The sequence below is a fragment of the Plecotus auritus genome, assembly GCF_963455305.1.
Source record: "Plecotus auritus genome assembly, chromosome: 3".
NCBI lineage: Eukaryota > Metazoa > Chordata > Mammalia > Chiroptera > Vespertilionidae > Plecotus > Plecotus auritus.
In genome coordinates, this window is record NC_137772.1 from 115,332,125 (window position 1) to 115,354,834 (window position 22,710).

The 22,710-nt window shown below is 40.9% G+C and overlaps 1 protein-coding gene across 1 annotated transcript in view; it reads left to right on the forward strand.

Moving 5' to 3' along the window:
• ADA2 (adenosine deaminase 2) overlaps positions 1 to 22,710 on the forward strand; it is a gene marked incomplete at both ends in the record, with an annotated part of 130,553 nt that overhangs the window by 94,414 nt on the left and 13,429 nt on the right. The window contains 2 exon segments of the mRNA XM_080660155.1: positions 4,102 to 4,174; positions 4,177 to 4,206. Of these exon segments, the coding sequence (XP_080516281.1) occupies positions 4,102 to 4,174; positions 4,177 to 4,206 (103 nt within the window).

Below are 22,710 nucleotides of genomic sequence, written 5' to 3' on the forward strand. Positions count from 1 at the left end.
TACAAAAATGGTGGCCATTTGGCTTTTTTTTTTTTTCCATTTCTCTCTTGTTGTTGGTCTTGTAATAATATCAACCAATTGCAAGGGATTAATTCAGAATATCCATCTACCGCCTGCAATTTTTTTCTAATGTCTGGAAAACTCTGGCTTAAAAAAAGTCTAATTTACCATGTGAATATTTCAGCTGCTTGAGGATCCATATCAGTGTATTTCCGGTACGCCTGAAAAACTCATTCTTGAAAGGTAGAGGGGTCCTCATCTCTGCTGAACTGCCTGTACCAGGTTTAGACTAGTTTTCTTGGGAACTCCCCTCCTGACTCCCTCACAATGCATCTATTATAATGTTCAAGTCAAGGCAGTCCCCCATCATTGGGGTTCCAATTGGGCTCCACTAGAGGAATAGCTTGTGCCGGGTCAACTGTATTTGGGTCCTCTCCATGGAGCCTCTGTGATTCCTCTCGAGCTTTCCCCAACACTAATCTCATCTTGTCCCAGGTTTATAGGATATTTGAGTACCTGTATATTGGCCCAGTTGGGGTTATGAGTGGCAAATATGAAGACAATCAAATCTGTGATCTTAGCAGGATCATCCCGGTAGGAGGGATTGGAATTTTTCCAATTTAGCAAATCTGAGGTGGAGAATGGAGTATGGGCTCAATGATATTCTGCTGGGTGCCCATTCTCACTGGTATAGGTGGAGAGGAAATTGCCCTGCTAGGGAAAGTAGTTCTATCCCCTCCTCTACCTGTAGTATTATAGGTATCACATCTTTTCTCTTTATTTTCTTTTGAGTCAGAATTATGCAAAGACCATCAGCCCTTTATTTTCTTTTGAGTCAGAATTATGCAAAGACATAAAGGCTCAAACATACAGCACTCCCCCACCCCCCAATTCCCCAACCTCTGACAAAACAATTCTAACTGTAATACAGTATAATAGTTTAAAGACCCATTTAATGGCCACCTTTTCCCAGAATATAGAGCATATATAGGCCAAACAGTATTACAGTAAAACAGTATTTCCCTTTTTGTCGTTGGCGGATAAGTGTAAGTAGCCCAACCTCCCAAGGTCTGTCCTAATGGAGTAACTTTTGGGATCTACCAGCACCCATCCTTAAACAATTTAGGCAAGATTACAGGCAAAGTTACACAAGGCAAAACCACTCAAATACACAACATTTATAAGTGCACACAACAGATAGATTTGTAGCTTACCGCGCACAGCCAGACAGAATGCCTGGTGCCACACAGGCCTGTGTCTCAACCCTAAGTTGATTAGGCTGGGGTGTGGAGATCAGGCAAGGACTACGGGAGGTAGCTTACAACCAGGAACTGATTAAGCTCACACTAGATGGGAGGCAACAGACAATGGACCCCTCTTTTGTCTCAGAGGGTTCTGCTCTGCAGCTTGGGTTGGGGGAAGTTGGATGAGCAGGAAGCTGTTTCCATCCCTTCCTCTTAGCTCCATTGGCTTTGCTCTTTGGTTTCCTCTGCAGCTACCCTAGTGAAACCTGGTGTTCCACATACTCCCCCACAAGGCCATTTCAGCCCACTGGACTTGCTGTTCCGTTTGTTTGGCCTCAGAGTGAACATGCTCAAGCATACTGAATGTTAAGGCTGCCAGGACTTTCCAGAGGGAAGAACCTTAGGGACTGATAATTCAATATCTAGTATTACCCAGTATTCTTATGGTTTACTGAACGAGATCAGTATAATCCGAGTATGATCATATCCCATCTCAAAATATGCCTCTTTTACAAAAAGATTATTTTGAACTGAGGCAATTAAGAAGCAGCAAACGCACACAGAGCTCTTTGCCATCTTCTTATCTGCCTAAAAGCAGGTCATAAATTTTTGTTTGTGGAGGTATCCCCTGCCCCTCTCCTATACCAGAAGGAGAACAACCCTTATGACTAAGACAGAAAGTGGGCACTGAAGTGGGTCTGCACAAACAAACCTTGCTACAATAACTTTTATCTTCTATTACTTTCTCCATATATTTACCTTCCTACAATTTATTGCCCCTAGAAGTCCAAACCCCTTTTTCTTTGTCTTGTCACTTCTCTTTGATTTATTTTCAGTTGGTAAAATAGTACAGCACTTCTTGGGGTCTTCACCTCTTTTCTACAAAGGCCTCCATGCACATAAAAATTAACATCAAATAAAATTTAATTTGTATAGCCCTGGCCGGTGTGGCTCACTTGGTTGGAGCATCTGTTAGGGGCAAGAGGGAGAAATAGAGTAGTTGGGACTGGCTATAGTTATAAAAAATATTAATCATGCTCTGTTAACTGTGGTTGTTTTGTTCTGGTTAAAGAAAGCACATTCAGACCTGGCTGGGAGTTGTACACTCTGGGACCTGGGAGTTAACCTCAAAATGCAGTTCATTCTCCCTTTCTGAGAACTGCCTATTATCATAGAAAGATTAACAACCTTGTTGCCAAAACAGTAGAGTCCCAGAGGTGCCCACCCTTTGCAACCTTTAGCCTGCATTGCCTATAATCTGTAACCATTATACGCATTTTTATTCCTTTTGCATATCCATGTAATCTTTGTCCTTCTACCCAATATGAGCAGCTGGCTTACGGAGGGTTGGGGAAAGGATAAGGGAGCAGAGAAGACTTTTATGGGTGACCTGCTACTCTCCCATACTGCTGGCAGTATTGGAATAAATGCTCATATATGATTCAACCCTGTCTCTGCTTAATTGGCTCAAGTAGTAACAGGCAGCCCAGGCACATTTGTTGTCTGGTTTCATTTTCTGGCGATTCTGGTGGGACCACAAGTGGGACTCTTCTGGGGTGAGTACCAGGGGTCCTGCTTGCTGCCTGGACTGGGATAACTGCGGCTGAGGCCTGAACTCTTTTATTCAAAGCACTGCCAGGAATTTTCCTGTTTTGAGTCCCAGCCACAGCCTCCTCAATTCGTGTCATCTCACCTAAGTTGAATCAAGCATTCTGCCTATCTCTGCCTCTTCTCCCTAAACCCCCATCAGCTCTGGCTCTGTGTAGAGAGAGCTACTGTCCACTATTAGCATCCTTTAGCCACAGATTACCTGGGATTAACTGGTTTGCTTGCAAAGCAGCCTCCCTATTTCCTGTTTAATAAATCCTACTCACTTTTTGAGGATCCGTTCCAATGCCATTTTCTCCAGGAAAGCTTCTCTGATCTTATCCAATTAAAGGAACCCTTTCTTTCTCTGAGATTCCCTATACCTCTAACACTTAATTCTTCCTGCATTGTATTAGAAGAATGGGGAGAGTCTGTCTCTTCACTGAATTGAAAACTACTTGAAGGCCAGGCAACCAGTTTTGTTAGCATTTATCTGTCCCAATGCCTACCCCAATTCCTAACATACTTTAGGTGCTTAATTAATGTCCATGGGAATAAATGGGACTCCTGTGTATTATTTCTTTCCAACTTCTCTCACCCTACAATCTGTAGAAACTTCCACATCTTGTCCAGACCTAGAACTGCCAGTGCAAACTACCACTTTGAGTGGGGTGAGACCTGGCCCAGGGACAGAGAGTGCTGAGGGAGCTACCCAGAGGAGTCACAGTCCCACCCCAGTGCCTATAACAACAGTTTGGAGTGGCTCAACCTGCCAAATGGGCATTTTAAATGGGATTCCTTTAAACCCTTTTCACATTATGCTTCTCCCTTCCCCACTGCAACTTTTTCCTTTCTTTTGCCCACTGTCTGTTCCTGGTTCTTTAAACCACCACCTCAGGGGTGCTCCACCCAGGGGTGAGAGAGGGAAGATGAAGTGGGTCCTTGGACCATTCTTTTTCCCTTGCGTCTTCCCCCCAGCAGACCTATTCTTCATTCATTACATGAATACTTACTGAGCACCTACCATTTGCCAGGCACTAATCTAGTGTGGGGACCCAGCAACCAACACATAGGCAGATATTCCAGCCTCATGGCATCAAACAGCATCATCTCAGATGGGTCTAGGACTTCTGATAAATGTCAGAGGCCATCAAAGGCATTCATCAAATAAATTGCAAAGTTCGACCTGATTTTAGAGAATATTGGCAATGGGAATGAAATTTTGCTCTACTCATCTCTGGTGTCTGTGGGATCATACTTCCTCCCCAAGGTGTATGAACTGAATGGGATGATCCATAACCAGGAGTGGGCAGTGAGGACCTACAGAGAAGTGGCTTGTTTGTTTGTGAAAAGCATCCTGAGTTTATTGGAATAAAAATCACTTATTTGGAGAGATCCAAGATGGCAGCTGACAGGATGGAGGTGAGGGAGAGAGTGTGAGTGACTGAGGGAGCAAAAGGGGAGTACATGGATGTGTGGGGCGTGTGTGTATGTGTGAGTGGGGGACAGTTATATTCTGCAGGACTTTTGGGGGTTGGTGGACCAGGCTCCCCTAGCTGGGCAGCCTCTGCTACCGCTGAAATCTCTCCCGGGGCTGCTGGCTCTGCAGCAGAGCCCACACTATTTTGAAGGAGAAAGCGGCTGTGACTGAGAGCCCAGCCTCACCTCCACCCGGAGAGACCTCGGACACCACCTGGGACCCTACAGCCACTCTGGCCAGGGACCTGCTGCCTTGGCTGTGAACCCATGAACACCGAGACTCCAGCCTCCCTGGCTGTGGGCTCCTAAAATGTTTGTCCAGGGGGAGACAAAATGGCAGCCGAATAGGCAGACTTGTCCTGTGCCTTCTCACAGAGCAAATAGAAGAAACAGCTGAATCTAATAACATCCACCTGGAATTGACAAATTAAACACAGCTGGTGAGACAATCCATGGCTGGAAAGGACAGAGGATGCCTGGAGAACGGTAGGATTGGGCATCTGGGCTGGAGAGAGAGAGACATGTGGCCCCAGGACTAGAGTGTCAGAAGAAAACTGCACTGTACCAAGTCCCTGTCCCTTGGGGACACGTGTAACACTCGACTGTGGAAGGGGATCCACAGCGCTGCTGGCAGCCAGGGACTAGATCTAAGTCCACAGCCATGGGAGGCTATGCCCAGAAAGGCAACCTGAAGTTCTGCACTGGCCACTCATTGCTGGAGTGGGGAGGGAGGGAGAGAAACATGCAGCAGTGTGGTTGCTCTGTCTTTATATTTTCCTTGCTTTTACTCCCTAAACCCAGTACATAGGATTTTTCAATTACAAACACTCACCGATGCTGCAGTGCAGATAGAGGTGATTTTGTGGAGGCTGGGGAGCAAAGCAGGGAGAGGCAACCAGGAATCCAGCTCTGAGACAGTCCACTACCTCCGAAACAGCAATTTTTCTCCTGAAGAACCAGCCCCTCCTATCAGTGCAGCCGCACCCAGCCTTGAGCTCTGCAGGGAAACAAGGGTTCTGAATACTCCCAGGGAGTCCTCAGGGACTGAGTTGAGGGGACATTTGGTTCTGGAATGCAGCGACATCCCCACCTAGAGCCCATGTCAGAAATAGACGCTGTGTAAATAGGACTGAAAGCAGGCAGACAAACAAAGTAGGCAGATTGACCCTGCCTGCCTGAAACCAAGGCTGGCTAGAAGAACAGAGGAGCAGCAGATCACTGGGAACTTCAACACGGTGCAGAATACCCAACAGGAAGCTGAGAGGTGGCAGACAGAGCAGTAGAGAGGGGTCTTAAACTAGCCCCCATGGAACATTAAAACTCAGCTGAAGCGAAGGACATTTCACTACTTCATTATTTTATTTTTTATCTTTTACTTAAGAAAAAAAAAAAAGGAAAATTTTTTTTCTTTATTTTATTATTTATTATTATCTTTTTTAAACATTTATTTTTTCTGGATTAGTGTTCTACATTGTATTTTTAGTTTTATATTATTATTTTACTTCATCTAATTTTTAACTTTTTGCCAATCTTTTCTTCCTCACTTCTCCCTTTTTCATCCTGTTTCTCTTCTCCTATTCCTGCTTTAGTTTTTCCTCTCTCCTTTATTTTTATTCCTTGTTAAAAATTGATCTTCTTTATCTGCATTATTGATGTATTACCATTATAGTAGTCTCTGTTGGCTTACTCATATATTTAATTTCCTCTCCCCTACTCCAAGTTCATGCACACCTCTCTTCTCTCTTTCTTCACTAGCCATTTTTTTATACTTTTGTTTTTCCTCTCCTCGCTTGCTCTCTTTTCCTCATTGCTTAATTCATTTCACTCACCAAACTCAAGCCTATTTGATCTCTACTATATTCTCCTTTTATAAAAATGGATGGATATATAGGTAGATAGATTAAAGAAAGGGGAAATTTACTTTTTATTTTATTCTTTTCTATTTACTCTTTATTTTTTATTTTTTAAAATTTCTTTATTGATTAAGGTATTACATATGTGTCCTTATTCCCCCATTACCCCCCACCTCCCATTCATGCCCCCACCCCCCTGTTGTCTGTGTCCATTGATTAGGCTTATATGCATGCATACAAGTCCTTTGGTTGATCTCTTCCCCTTACCCCCACCCTCCCCTACCTTCCCTGAGGTTTGACGTTCTGATTGATGTTTCTCTGTCTCTGGATCTATTTTTGTTCATCAGTTTATGTTGTTCATTCTATTCCACAAATGAGATCATGTGATATTTATCTTTCTCTGGCTGGCTTATTTCACTTAGCATAATGCTCTCCATCTCCATCCATGTTGTTGCAAATGGTAAGAACTCATTTTTTACCGCAGCGTAGTATTCCATTGTGTAGATGTATCACAGTTTTTTAATCCACTCATCTACTGATGGGCACTTAGGCTGTTTCCAAATCTTAGCTATGGTGAATTGTGCTGCTATGAACATAGGGGTACATATATCCTTTCTGATTCATGTTTCTAGTTTCTTGGGATTTTTTTGAGGAAACTCCATAGTATTCTCCACAGTGGCTGCACCAGTCTGCATTCCCACCAGCAGTGCACAAGGGTTTCTTTTTCTCTGCATCCTCGCCAGCACTTGTCATTTGTTGACTTGTTGATAATAGCCATTCTGACAGGTGTGAAATGGTACCGCATTGTTGTTCTGATTTGCATCTCTCTGATGATTAGTGACTTTGAGCATGTTTTCATATGTCTCTTGGCCTTCCTTCTGTCTTCTTTCAAAAAGTGTCTATTTAGATCAGTTGCCCATTTTTTTGATTGGATTGTTTATCTTCTTTTTGTTAAGCTGCATGAGTTCCCTGTAAATGTTGGAGATTAAACCCTTATTGTTGATATCATTGGCGAATATGTTCTCCCATGCAGTGGGCTTTCTTGTTGTTTTATTGATGGTTTCCTTTGCTGTGCAAAAGCGTTTTATTTTGATGTAGTCCCATTTGTTTATTTTCTCTTTAGTTTCCATTGCCCTAGGAGCAGTATCAGTGAAGAAATTGCTTTGGCATATGTCAGAGATTTTTCTGCCTGTGGATTCCTCTAGTACTTTTACGGTTTCCGGACTTATGTTTAAGTCCTTGATCCATTTTGAGTTTATTTTTGTGTATGGTGTAAGTTGGTGGTCTAGTTTCATTTTTTTGCATGTATCTGTCCAATTTTCCCAACACCATTTATTGAAAAGACTGTCTTGACTCCATTGTATATTCATGCCTCCTTTGTCAAATATTAATTGAGCATAGTGATTTGGGTTGATTTCTGGGTTCTCTATTCTATTCCATTGATCTATATGACTTTTCTTGTGCCAATACCAGGCAGTTTTGAGAACAGTGGCTTTGTAATACAGCTTGATATCTGGTATTGAGATCCCACCTACTTTGTTCTTCTTTCTCAGGATTGCTGTAGCTATTCGGGGTCTTTTTTTATACCAGATGAATTTTTGGAAAGTTCGTTCTAGGTCTGTGAAATATGCCATTGGAATTTTAATGGGAAGTGCACTGAATTTATAGATTGCTTTGGGTAGTATGGAAAGTTTGATGATGTTGATTCTACCAATCCATGAACATGGTATGTTCTTCCATCTGTTCATGTCTTCCTCTATCTTTTTTTCAGTGTCGTGTAGTTTTCCGCATATAGGTCTTTTACCTCCTTAGTTAAGTTTATTCCTAGGTATCTTAATTTTTTTGGTGCAATGGTAAATGGGATTGCTTTTTTACTCTCTCTTTCTGTAAGTCATTATTGGTGTATAGAAATGCCATAGATTTCTTGGCATTAATTTTGTGTCCTGCTACATTGCCGTATTCATTTATTAAGTCTAATTATTTTTTGATGGAGTCTTTAGGGTTTTCATGTCAATGATACTATAAATAAAGACAGTTTTATTTGTTCTTTTCTAATTTGGATGCCTTTTATTTCTTCTTGTCTGATTGCAATGGCTATTACTTCCAGCACTATGTCGAACAGCAGTGGTGAGAGTGGGCATCCATGTCTTGTTCCTGTCCTTAGGGGAAATGGTTTTAGTTTTTGCCCATTGAGTATGATGTTGGCTGTGGGTTTGTCATATATGGCTTTTATTATGTTGAGGTATGATCCTTCTATTCCCACCTTGCTGAGAGTTTTTATCAAGAAAGGGTGTTGGATTTTGTCAAATGCTTTTTCTGTTTCAATTGATATGACTATGTGATTTTTATCTCTCAATTTGTTTATGTGATGTATCACATTTATTGATTTGCGAATATTGTACCATCATTGCATCCCCAAGATAAATCCTATTGAGATTTTTAGTATCTTCCTGAGTAAGTTTTGGAAGGTTGTATTTTTCTAGGAATGTGTCCATTTCCTCCAGGTTGTCTAGTTTGTTAGAACAGAGTTGTTCAAAGTATTTTTTAATAATCCTTTGTATTTCTGTGGGGTCTGTTGTTATTTCTCCTCTTTCATTTCTGATTGTGTTTATTTGGGTCCCCTCTCTTTGCTTCTTGGTGAGCCTGGCAGAGGTTCATCAATCTTGTTTATCCTTTCAGAGAATCAGCTCTTGGTTTCATTGATCTTTTATATTGTTTTTTTGGTCTCTATGTCATTCATTTCTGCTCTGATCTTTAATATTTCGTTCCTTCTGCTCACTGTGGGCTTTTCTGTTGCTCTTGTTCTAATTCTTTGAGTTGCTGAGTTATATGATTTATTACTTTTTTTCTTTTTTTTTTTTTGAGGTAGGCCTGTAGAGCTATAAACTTTCTTCTCAGGACTGCTTTCACTGTGTCCCATAGTATTTGCATTGTTGTGTTTTTATTGTCATTAGTCTCCAGGATGTTTTAAATTTCTTCTTTGATCTCATTGATGACCCAAACATTGTTTAATAGCCTGCTATTCAACTTCCAAGTGCTTGAATTTTTTGGAATGTTTTATTGTAGTTTATTTCTAATATTATGCCATTGTGGTCTGAGAAAATGCTTGATATGATTTCCATCTTTTTGAATTTGGAGAGACTTTGTTTGTGACCCAATATGTGGTCTATTTTTGAAAATGTCCCATGTGCACTTGAGAAGAACGTGTATTCTGTGGCTTTGGGGTGAAATGTTTGAAGATGTCACTTAGGTCCATTTGATCTAGTGAGTCATGTATTGTTGTCTATCTCTCTCTTGATATCTTCCAGGAGTTTTTTTATGTATTTGGGTGGTCCTGCATTGAGTGCATATATGTTTATCAGGGTTATATCCTCTTGTTGTATTGATCCCTTTATTATTATAAAGTGGCCTTCCTTATCTCTTGTTATTGCCTTTACTTTGAGGTCTATTTTGTCAGAAATAAGCACTGCTACCCAACTTTTTTTTCATTTCCATTTGCCTGAAAGATGTTTTTCCATTCCTTCACTTTCAGTCTGTGTGAGTCCCTTTTTCTGAGGTGGGTCTCTTGTAGACAGCATATATATGGGTCGTGTGTGTGTTTTTTTTAATCCATTCAGCCACTCGATGTCTTTTGATTGGAGCATTTAGTCCATTTACGTTTAAAGTTATTATTGAAAGAAACTTACTTGTAGCCATTTTTATTTTTTGTGTTTGTGTTCCTTCTTACCTTTATATTTCTTCTTTTTATACCAGTTCCTTTAGCATTTCTTGCATTGCTGGCTTAGTAGTGATAAACTCCCTTAGCATTTTTTTTTGTCTGTGAAGCTCCTTATATCCCCTTCAATTTTGAATGATAACCTTGCTGGATAGAGTATCCTTGGATTCAGTCCCTTGGTTTGCATCACTTTGTAAATTTCCTTCCATTCTTTTCTGGCCTGATGTGTTTCTATTGAGAAATCATTTGAAAATCTAATGGGAGGTCCCTTGTATGTAACCTCTGTCTCTCTCTTGCAGCCTTTAAGATTCTCTCTTTGTCCTGAATATTTGCCATCGTAATTATGATGTGTCTTGGTGTGGGTCTTTTCGGGTTCATCCTGTTTGGGACTCTCTGTGCTTGTGTGACTTTTTTTTCTTCACCACATCAGGGAAGTTTTCTGTCATTATTTCTTCAAATAGGTCTTCTAAGCCTTGTTCCTCTTCCTGTTGTTCTGGCACCCCAATTATTTGTATGATGCTTAGTTTCATGTTGTCCCATAGCTCCCCTAGGCTCTCCTCTTGTCTTTTAATTTTTTCTCCAGTTGCAATTCAGTTTGGCTGTGTTTTGCTTCCCTGTCTTCTAGTTCACTAATTCGGTTCTCCACTTCTCCTAGTCTACTGTTGAAACTTTCCATGGTGTTTTTTATTGCAGCTATATCACTCTTCATTTCTTCTTGATTCTTACATAAGTTGTTGATTTTTTTATCCATTTCTTCTTGATTTTTACATAAGGTGTTGATTTTTTCTTCCATCCGGTTTATGAACTCTATAACCCTTATTATTAATTCCTTTTCTGACATATTGCATGCCTCTGTTTCACTTAGTGGCTTTTCTGGCGATTCCTCCTTTTCTTTCCTTTGCGGGTATCTCTGTCTACCCATTTTTGGTCTCACCGACTGATCTAGATGTCGAGCTGTGCACGGGCTGCTCCTTGGGTGGCAGTGGCTTCTCTGGCTGTGGTTGCTCCTTGGGCGGTTATGGTAGCAGCTGCTTCTCAGTTGGCAGAGGCTCCTCTGGTGGGTGCTGTTTGCAGCAGTGGTGCCTCCTCTGGCTGGTGGGGGAGGCTGCTCATATAGCTGCTGTTCCTTGGACGGGGGTGGGCTGATTATGAGGTTGCTGCTCCTTGGATGGGGACGAGTTGCTCGTGCCTGCTGCTCCTTGGACAGAGGTCAGCTGCTCACGTGGCTGCTGCTTCTCAGACAGGGCAGACTGCTCATGTGGCTGCTGTTCTTTAGATGGGGGCTGGCTGCATGCTGCTGCTGTTCCTCAGATGGGACAGACTGCTCATGATGCCATCGCTCCTTGGACAGGGGCAGGTTGCTTGCAGGGCTGCTGCTCCTTGTACGGGTGCATGTTGCTCATGCAGCTGCTTCTCCTTGGATGTGGTGGGGGGGGATGGTCTGCTCATGCGGCTGCTGCTCCTCATGTGGGCGTGAGCTGCTCGTGCTGTTGATGCTCCTCAGACAGGGACTGGCTGCCCACCTGGCTCCTTCTTGTCGGAAAGGTGCAGACTGCGTGTGGGTGCTGCTCCTCGGACCAGTGCGGACTGCACAGTTTTTATTTTATTCTTAATCATTATATTTTATTATTTTTGTTATTATTTTGTTTTTTACTTTTCTTCTTATCCACTTATTCTCTTTCTACCTCCTCTATACTGAACCATGGCCATTCCCCCATTCATTCAATTCCTTTACCTTTCCTTCTGGAAATAAACTCTGCCTCTTTAGATTCAGTCCCCCCCTCCTTTTTTCCTGGGTTTTTGTTGTTTGCATTTATTGGTTTATTTGTTTGTTTTGTGGACTTTTCTCCCCATATATGTATATTTTTTCCTGTTATTTTTTCTCCTTTTTCTGTTCTCTCTTATCTTTTTCCCATTGCTCAATATCATTTTTGGGCTCTTTTCTCTTTCCTAATTCTCTTTTATCTAGTGGTCACATTTTTTTTATTGGGGTTATTGGTGTCGTGAATACATTCCTGTTTTGTTCCCTCTGTGTCATGTCTTGTCAAGTTGTATTTTGTGCATTTTTGTTAATGTGGTAGAGAGTGAGCCACATAACCAGACACCCTGAGAGGAGCAGAAATAGCCTCATATGAAAGAAAAGGAGGTATCACCAGAAAAGGAAGTAAATGAAATGGGGGCAAGCAATTTGTCAGAGAAAGAATTCAGAGCAATGGTCATAAGGATGCTGAAAAGGATGGAAGACAAATTCAGCAACATGTGTAAGAATTAAGAGGAAATGAAGAAGAACCAAGGAGAAATGAAGAATGACAGCTGCAATAAAGAACACAATAGAAAGCATCAACCATAGACTAGAAGAAGCTGAGGACTGCATCAGCGAGCTAGAAGACAAGGTAGGAAAAAATACCCAAGTAGAGCAACAAATGAAAAAAAAAACACTTTAAAAGCAGGAGGAGAGCCTAAGGGAGCTTTGGGACAACATGAAATGAAACAACATCTGCATAACAGGGGTCCCAGGAGGAGAGGAAATGGAGCAAGGAATAGAAAACCTGTTTGAAGAAATAATGAGAGAAACCTTCCCTGATAATGGGAAGAAAAAACTCACACAAGTTCAAGGAGTACACAGAGTCCCAAACAAGATGAACCCAAAAAGACCAACACCAAGACACATCATAATTAAATGGGAAAACACCGACAATGAAGTAAGAATCTTAAAGGCTGTCAGAAAGTTTCCTATAAGGGATCTCCCATTAAACTATCAACTGATTTCTCAACAGAAACACATCAGGCCAGAAGGGAATGGAATGAAATATACAAAGTGATCAAAGCAAAGGACTGAATCCAAGAATACTATACCCAGCAAGGCTATCATTCAAAATTGAAGTTGAAAAAGGAGCTTCACTGACAAAAAAGGCTAAGGGAGTTTATTACCACCAAGCCACTAATGCAAGAAATTCTAAAGGGACTGCTGTAAAAAGAAAAAATAGGAAAGGAAGAAGAAACACAGGCACAAAGAATAAAAATGGTGACAAACAAGTGCCTAACAATAATAACCTTAAACATAAATAGATTAAATGCTCCAGTCAAAAGACATAGGGTAGCTGAATGGATAAGAAAACATGACCCATATATATGCTGTCTACAAGAGACCCACATGAGAGCAAAAGGAATCACACAGACTGATGGTGAAGGGATGAAAAAAGTTTTTCAGGCAAATGGAAGTGAAAAAAAAAGGCTGGCATATCAATACTTATATCTGAAAATATAGGCCTCAAAGAGAAGGCCATAACAAGAGATAAGGAAAGCCACTTCATCATACTAACGGGAGCAATTCAAAAAGAGGATATAACTCTGGAAAATATATATGCACCCAATACAGGAGCACCCAAATACATAAAAAAAACTTCTGTAAGATATCAAGGGAGAGATCAACAGGAATACAATCATAATAGGGGACTTTAATACCCTGTTGACAACACTGGATAAATTCTGTAAACAAAAAATCAGCAAAGAAACAGCAATTCTAAATGACTCACTAGATCAGATGGAATTAATTGACATCTTCAGAACATTTCACCCCAAACCCACAGAATATACATTCTTCTCAAGTGCACATGGGTCATTTTCAAAGTTAGCCCATATATTGGGACACAGGCAAAGTCTCTTCAAATTCAAGAAGATAGAAATCATATCAAGTATCTTCTCAGATCACAATGGCATAAAATTAGAAATCAACCACAATAAAAAACAATGAAAAAAAACCAAACACTTGGAGGCTGAACAGCATGATATTAAACAATGATTGGGTTACCAAAGAGATCAAAGAAGAAATAAAAAGCATCCTGGTAACAACAATGAAAACACAACATTCCAAAATTTATGGGACACAGTGAAAGCAGTCCTGAGAGGGAAGTTCATAGTTCTACAGGTCTACCTCAAAAAACAAGAAGAAATGGTAATAAATTAAAAAGTTTAAAAGAGAGCAACAGGAACTGCCCAGAGTAAGCAGAAGGAAGGAAATAATAAAGATCAGAGAAGAAATAAATGACATAGAGACAAAAAAAAATACAAAAGATCAATAAAACCAAGAGCTGGTTCTTTAAAAGGATAAACACGATGGATGAATCTCTAGCCAAGCTCAGCAAGAAACAAAGAGAGGACCCAAATAAACAAAATCAGAAATGAAAGAGGAAAAGTAACAACAGACCCCACAGAAATACAAAGGGTTGTAAAAAAATTAATACAAACTACCACACTCCAACAAACTGGACAACCTAGATGAAATGGATATATACTTAGAAAAATACAAGGTTCCAAAACTCAATCAGGAAGAATAAAAAAAACCTGAATAGGCTGACAACTACTGATGAAATTGAAGCAGTAATAAAAAAAACTTCCAGCAAAGAAAAGCCCTTGTCCTGACAGCTTCTCAGGGGAGTTTTACCAAACATTCAAGGAAGAATTAAAACCTATCCTCCTCAGACTATTCCAAAAAATTCAAGAGGAAGGCACACTTTCAAGCTCTTTCTATGAAGCCAGCATTACCGTAATCCCAAAAGCAGATAAAGACACCACAAAGAAAGGGAATTATAAGCCTGTATCCCTCATGAACATAGATGCCAAAATCCTCAACAAAATTCTAGCAAATCAGATCCAGCAGTACATCAGAAAGATCATACACCATGACCAAGTAGGATTTATCCCAGGGATGCAAGGATGTTACAATATGTGCAAATCAATAAATATGATACATATCATAAACAAATTGAGAGAAGAAAACCACATAATCATATCAATTGATGCAGAAAATGCATTTCACAAAATCCAACACCCTTTCTTGATAAAAACTCTCAGCAAGGTGGGAATAGAAGGATCATACCTCAACATAATAAAAGCCATATATGACAAACCCACAGCCAACATCATACTCAATGGGCTAAAACTAAAACCATTTCCTCTAAGAAAAGGAACAAGACATGGATGCTCACTCTCACCACTCATGTTCGACAGAGTACTGGAAGTGCTAGCCATTGCGATCTGACAAGAAGAAGAAATAAAAGGCACTGATATTGGAAAAGAAGAAGTAATACTGTCCTCATTCACAGATGACATGATACTGAACATAGAAAAACCTAAAGACTCCATCAAAAGATTTTTAGACTTAATAAATGAATTTGGCAATGTAGCAGGATACAAAATTAATGCCAAGTAATCTATGGCATTTCTATACACCAATAGTGAACTTACAGAAAGAGAGACTAAAAAAGCAATCCTATTTATCATCAAACCAAAAAAATTAAGATACCTAGAGGTAAAAGGATGTAAAAGACCTGTACTCGGAAAACTATAGGACACTGAAAAAAGAGATAGAGGAAGACATAAACAGATGAAAGAACATACCGTGTTCGTGATTGGTAGAATCAACATCATTGAAATATCCATACTACCCAAAGCAATCTATAGATTCAATGCACTCCCCATTAAAATACCAATGGCCTATTTCACAGACCTAAAATGAACTCTCCAAAAATTCAACTGGAATAAAAAAAAGACCCTGAATAGCTGCAGCGATCCTGAGAAAGAAAAACAAATAGGTGGGAATCACAATACCAGATATCAAGCTGTATTACAAAGCCACTGTTCTCAAAACTGCCTGGTACTGGCACAAGAACAGACATATAGATCAATGGAATAGAATAGAGAACTCAGAAATCAACCCAAACCACTTGCTCAATTAATATTTGACAAAGGAGGCAAGAACATACAATGGAGTCAAGACAGTCTCTTCAATAAATGGTGTTGGGAAAATTGGACAGATACATGCAAAAAAAAAAATGAAACTAGACCACCAACCTACACCATACATAAAAATAAACTCAAAATGGATCAAGGACTTAAATGTAAGACCGGAACCCATAAAAATCTTAGAAGACTCTATAGATAGCAAATATCAGACATATTTTGTAGCAATATCTTTACTGACACAGCTCCTAGGGCAATGGAAACTAAGGAGAAACAAATGGGACTACATCAAAATAAAAAGCTTTTGCACAGCAAAAGAAACCATCAACAAAACAACAAGAAAGCCCACTGCATGGGAGAACATAAATGCCAATGTTATTTCAGATAAGGGTTTAATCTCCAAAATTTACAGGGAACTCATACAATTTAGCAAAAGAAAAATAAATAATCCAATCAAAAAATGGGCAAAGGATCTAAGTAGACACATTTCTAAAGAAGACATACAGAAGGCTGAGAGACATATGAAAACATGCTCAAAGTCACTAATCATCCAAGAGCTGAAAATCAAAACAACAATGAGGTACCATGTCACAGCTGTCAGAATGGCCATCATCAACAAATCAACAAACGAAAAATGCTGGCGAGGATGCAGATAAAAAGGAACCCTAGTGCACTGCTGGTGGGAATGCAGACTGGTGCAGCCACTGTGGAGAACAGTATGGAGTTTCCTCAAAAAATTAAAAATGGAACTCCCATTTGACCCATTAATCCCACTTCTGGGAATATATCCCAAGAAACCAGAAACACCAATCAGAAAGGGCATAAGCACCCCTATGTGCATAGTAGCACAATTTATAATACCTAAGATTTGGAAACAGCATAAGTGTCCATCAGCAGATGATTGGATTAAAAAACAGTGGTACATCTACACAATGGAATACTATGCTGCTATAAAAAAAAGGAACTTTTACTATTTGCAACAGCATGGATGGAACTGGAGAGCATGATGCTAAGCAAAATAAGCCAGTTGGAGAAAAATAAATATCACATGACCTCACTCATATGTGGGATATAATGAACAACATAAACTGATGGAAAAAATAGATCCAGAGAGTAAGTAACACTGATCACACCATCCAACATCAGAGAGAAGGGGGTGTTATAAGAGATCAACCAAAGGACTTATATGCATGCATATTAGCATAACCAATGGACACAGACACTAGGGTGGTGGAGGCTTGTCCTGGGGTGTAGGAGTGGTGGTGGTGGGTCAATTTGGGAAAAAAGAGAGATGCAATACTTTAAACAATGAAAAAAATCACTTATTCAAATCACAGGTGAGAGAGAATATGGATGAAACTGCAAGGGGTGGGAAAGTGGGATGTGGGTAGAGGATTTAGGCTGAGAAGAGAGAGGGGAGGAAAAATAGGGGTGAGAAGGGAGACTGGGGACCAGAGACCCCGTGATGCCAATTTCATGGGCTGGCGCATGCACTTGGGTGTGAGTGAAAAAATCTCTTGCTGAAATTCCTTCTAGTTTGTCTTTACAATCGGACTGAATTGAAGAATGGCGCAATTTTCCAGATAATTATAGGCTATGATTCCACATCTGCCTGGATGACTCAGTCATGGGAATAATGCTTTTGCCTGAATGTTTAGATAACTGGTCCATTTCTTTGTTTTATTTATTTATTACATTTTTATTGTTGAGAGTATTACAGATGTCTCCTCCCCTGCCCCACTGTCCCATATCTACCTGTTTCCCAACCTGCCCCAGGCCTTCACCACCCTACTGTCTGTGTCCATAGGTAAGATCTTTGGTTAATCTCTCCCCATCCCCCACTCCTTCCCTCTGAGATTCATCAGTCTGTTCCATGTTACCATGCCTCTGACTAATTCACCAGTTTATTTTGTTTATCAGATTTCTTGTTTATTTTGATATTTACATTCACTTGTTGATAGGTATGTATTTGCTGCCATTTTATTGTTCACTAGAGGCCCAGTGCATGGATTCATGCATATTGAAAGGAAATTAATTAGAAGAAATATTTTAATATTGCTATTCGCCCTTTCTCTATAATAGAATTATCAACCAAATTCACAATCAACAATGACAGATGGAAACATACACTTGCAAATGGCACCAGTGGGAGTTTTATATATATAGACTAGAGGCCTAGTGCATGAAATTCATGCATGGAGGGTGGGGGTGTCCCTCAGCCCAGCCTGTACCATCTCCAATCTGGGACCCCGCAGGGATTGGACCTAAACTGGCAGTTGGACATCCCTCTCACAATCCGGAACTGCTGGCTCCTAACGGCTTGCATGCTTGCCTGCCTAATTGCCCCTAATCTCTTCTTCCTGCCAGCCTGATTGCCCCCTAACTGCTCCCCTGCTGGCCTGATTGATGCCTAACTGCTTCCCTGCTGGCCTGATCGCCCCCAACTGCCCTCCCCTGCTGGCCTGATCGCCCCCCACTGTGCTCCCCTGCTGGCCTGATCACCCACAACTGCCCTCCATTGCTGCAATCTGCCTCCTCCGCTGGGACCTGCCTCTTCCGTGCCACGTGGAGCCGTGGGACCCCCAGGCCTCACCACACAGAGCAGCCACCAGGCCCCACTTCCACTGTGCATAAGGACATCTTGTGGTGGCCATCTTGTGGTGGCCATCTTGGTGGTGGCTATCTTGTGGCGGCCATCTTGTGATGATGTCACTCATGAGGACCACCTAGGCTTTTATTAGTATAGATAAACTTGCTTAACACATTGCGGACCAGCAGTTTTATTGCTAGCTTTACCCAGTGGCCAGATAAGTTTCTATTGGACCAGTACAAAAATAGTTTTACATAAATGTTAAAGGCATGCTTTAAAATTAAATACCCATTGCATTTTGAAGTTATTTATTACATATTCTTACGAGCTAATATCTTTTTAAAGTATGATACTTCATAAAACACTAAGTAATATGAAGCGAGAATTCTCACGATCCATCCACAATGTGTTAATTAGACCTGCTTTCTGATATAGCTAAACTTTTTCCAGCCCAGTGAAGCACCCCAACTTCTCTTTCAGGTAATTTTCAGCAACACAGCAGTAAATATCAACATGAAGCAGATTATTATTGTAGATCATGCAGGGAGAACAAAGGGTGAAATATTTAACTGCAGCAGTGTTTGACTATATTCTGTGCAGTGAGAAAACCTGAAGTCATTTTCAAGGTCCACCATTTCTTACTTCTTTTCAGTCAGGTCAAGTTTCTAAACTTTCTAAATCACCATTTTCTGGCTAATGAAAAGAAAATAGGATTCTACCAAGTCTCCTCTCTACCTACTCCAGGACTTATGTGAAGATCAAATGAGAGGAGGCACATGAAAACACTTCACAGACATTTGGTTAAAGTGTAAAATGTTTGCACCTGGCTATAAAGCAAGTCGTGTTCCTGAGCTGAAGAAACTCCAAGGAGGCTAGTTGCTAGGGAGAGGAAGCTGTGTTGCTATGTGATGTCATTACCTGGCACCCACAGCCACCGTTTCTGGGCTGGGCTGTGGGCCACATTTTGTGCCATGGGGTCTTGGCAGCTTTGGCTGCAATTTGGTGGGGTGTCGCTCCGGGGTGGTGGCGGGGCCTGTGTCCCACTTGGGGGAAGCCGAGTGTTACTTTGTGGGCGCCAGGTCCATAGTGCCATTTAGAGTTAAATGGCCAGTGTGTTTCATGGAAGCTCCTGCGTTAACCATCTGTCCCCTGGTGGTCAGTGCTCATCATAGCGACCAGTCAGATAGTCAGAGGATATTAGCATATTAGCCTTTTATATATATAGATATTTTTTATCTCTTCTTCCTCTTCCTCTTCCTCTTTCTCTTCCTCTTCTTCTTGTTAAACAATAACCTTCAACATTTCATGTAATACTGGTTTGGTGGTGATGAACTACTTTAGCTTTTTCTTTCCTGTGAAGCTCTTTATCTGACCTTCAATTCTAAATTATAGCTTTGCTGGGTAGTGTAATCTTGGTTGTATGTCCTTACTTTGAATATTTCTTGCTATTCCCTTCTGGCCTGCAAAGTTTCTGTGGATAAATCAGCTGACAGTTGTATGGGTGCTCCCTTGTAGGTAACTGAATGTTTTTCTCTTGCTGTTTTTAAGATTCTTTTTTGGTCTTTAACCCTTAGAATTTTATGATGTGTCTTGGTGTGGGCTTCTTTGGGTTCCTCTTCTTTGGGATTCTCTGTTCTTCCTGGACTTATAAGAATATTTCTTTTATCAGGAAGGGGAAATTTTCTGTCATAATTTCTTCAAATAGGTTTTCAATATCTTGCTTTCTCTCTTCTCCTTGGGGTACCCCCATAATGTGAATGTTGTTATGCTTGAAGTTGTCCCAGAGGCTCCTTACACTATCTTTATAATTTTGGATTATTTTTTCTTTGTGCTCTACTGCTTGGATGTTTTTTGCTTCCTCATATTCCAAATCCTTGATTTGATTCTCAGAATCCTCTACTCTACTGTTGAATCCCTGAAAATTATTCTTTATTTCAGTTAGTGTATGCTTAATTTCTGTCTGGTCCTTTTTCATGTCTTTGACATTCTCACTAAGATCCTTGAAAGTCTCATGAAGATCCTTGAGTAACCTTATAATCATGGTTTTGAACTCTGTATCCAGTAGTTTGCTTGCTTCCATTTCTTTCATTTGTGACATGTTTCTTTGTCTCTGCACTTTGGCTGCTTCCCTGTGTTTATTTCTATGTATTATTAGAGCTGCTGTGTCTCCTGAAATTGGTAAAGTGGCCTTGTGCAGTAGGTGTCCTGAAGGGCCCAGTGGCTCAGCCTCCCCAGTCACCTGAGCTGAGTACTTTAAATGTGCCTCTTTGTGGGCTGGGTGTATAGTCTTGTAGTTGAGCCTTGATTGCTGTTGGTATCTCTGGGAAGAGTTGACCTTCAGGCCAATTGGTTATGAGGACCAGTTGCAACTACAGTGGGAGAGCTGCTGTGCAGGAGGTGGGGCCCAGATGTGAAACAAGGCAGGCTGGTGTTAGTGTTGGGTCTTAGGCCTTTTATTAATAGGTTTGAGGCACACTGTCACCAGCTGCAGCTTGTTTGAGATATTTTAGCAAAGTCTGAAGCCTGAGCCAGTACAGGCCATTCATATGGAATAACCGTGCAAACAGGTTGGGTGAGGCTGCAAATTGGATGGGGCAGGGTCTCAGGAAATTCCCAGGGTGGAGCAAACAGTGTGCTCCAGGCTGATGGAGACTCAGATATGGCTGCCATTCAGTCCTGGAACAGGGAAGGTCCCAGCACAGGAACTATGACCCCTGTGAGAACCCCCACCTGGGAGAAAGCTGCCCCCAAATTCCTGCCCTGATGCCAGACAATCCAGTTCCTCCCTGTATGTGACTGGGTCCTCCAAAGCCACTTGGCACTGGAGCTCAGAGGAAGTGGGACCTTGTAAGTTTGTGCACAGGCCCTTTAAATGGAAAGCCTGGGTCTCCAGCAGCCTCCATGTCACTCAGCCATAATCCCCTCTGGTTTTTATAGCCTGTAGTTGTAGGTACTTCTCTTCCAAGCTCTGGAACCCTGGGGTAGGAGTCTGTAAGCTTGGACCCCTTGCTCCTCATAGGTGTCCTCTACAGTCAAGATATTACTCCCAATTAAAAAAACAGCACAAATGGGTGTCAGACCAGCCCGTTCCACACCTCTGCCCCTCCTATCAGTCTCAATCAGTACTTTCTTATTTATTTCTCTAGTTGTAGGACTTCCATTCAGCCAGCTTTCAGGCAGTTCTGAAAGATGGTTGTTCTGTATTTTAGTTGTAATTTTGGTGTGGTTGTGGGAGGCAGCGAGTACAGGTATTTACCTATGCCACCACCTTGATACTTAAAAAAGTACATATATATATATATATATATCTACACTAATAAAAGAGAAAGATGCAAATTGACCATACCTTTGTGACACCCACCAGCCAATCAGGAGTGAGTATGCAAATTAACCCAGCAAAGATGGTGGGTTAATTTTTTTTTATTTTTTATTTTATTTTTTATTTTTTTTATTTTTTTTGTTTTTTAATAAATCTTTATTGTTCAGATTATTACAGGTGTTCCTCTTTTTTTCCCCCATAGCTCCCCTCCACCTGATTCCCCACCCCACCCCATGCCCTTACCCACCCGCCACTGTCTTCATCCATAGGTGTAAGCTTTTTGTCCAGTCTCTTCCCGCACCCCTCACACCCCCTCCCTCCTGAGAATTGTCAGTCCACTCCCTTTCTATGTCCCTGATTCTATTATATTCACCAGTCCATTCTGTTCTTCAGATTTTTTATTCACTTGATTTTTAGATTCACTTGTTGGTAGGTATGTATTTGATGTCATTTTGTTGTTCATAATTTTTATCTTTACCTTTTTCTTCTTCTTCCTCTTCTTAAAGAACACCCTTCAGCATTTCATGTAATCCTGGTTTGGTGGTGATGAACTCCTTTAGCTTTTTCTTGTCTGTGAAGCTCTTTATCTGACCTTCAACTCTGAATGATAGCTTTGCTGGGTAGAGTAATCTTGGTTGTAGGTTCTTGCTGTTCATCACTTTGAATATTTCTTGCCACTCCCTTCTGGCCTGCATAGTTTCTGCCGAGAAATCAGCTGACAGTCGTATGGGTGCTCCCTTGTAGGTAACTAACCGTTTTTCTCTTGCTGCTTTCAAGATTCTCTCTTTGTCTTTTTCCCTTGGCATTTTAATTATGATGTGTCTTGGTGTGGTCCTCTTTGGATTCCTTTTGTACGGGGTTCTGTGTGCTTCCTGGACTTGTAAGTCTATTTCTTTCACCAGGTAGGGAAAGTTTTCTGTCATTATTTCTTCTAATAGGCTTTCAATATTTTGCTCTTTCTCTTCTTCTGGCACCCCAAAAATTCGGATGTTGGTACGCTTAAAGTTGTCCCAGAGGCTCCTTACACTATCTTCATATTTTTGGATTTTTTCTTTTTGTTTTTCTGGTTGGGTGTTTTTTGTTTCCTCATATTTCAGATCTTTGGTTTGATTCTTGGGGTACGTTGATCTACAGTTGAGTTTCTGTATATTCTTTATTTCAGACAGTGTATGCTTAATTTC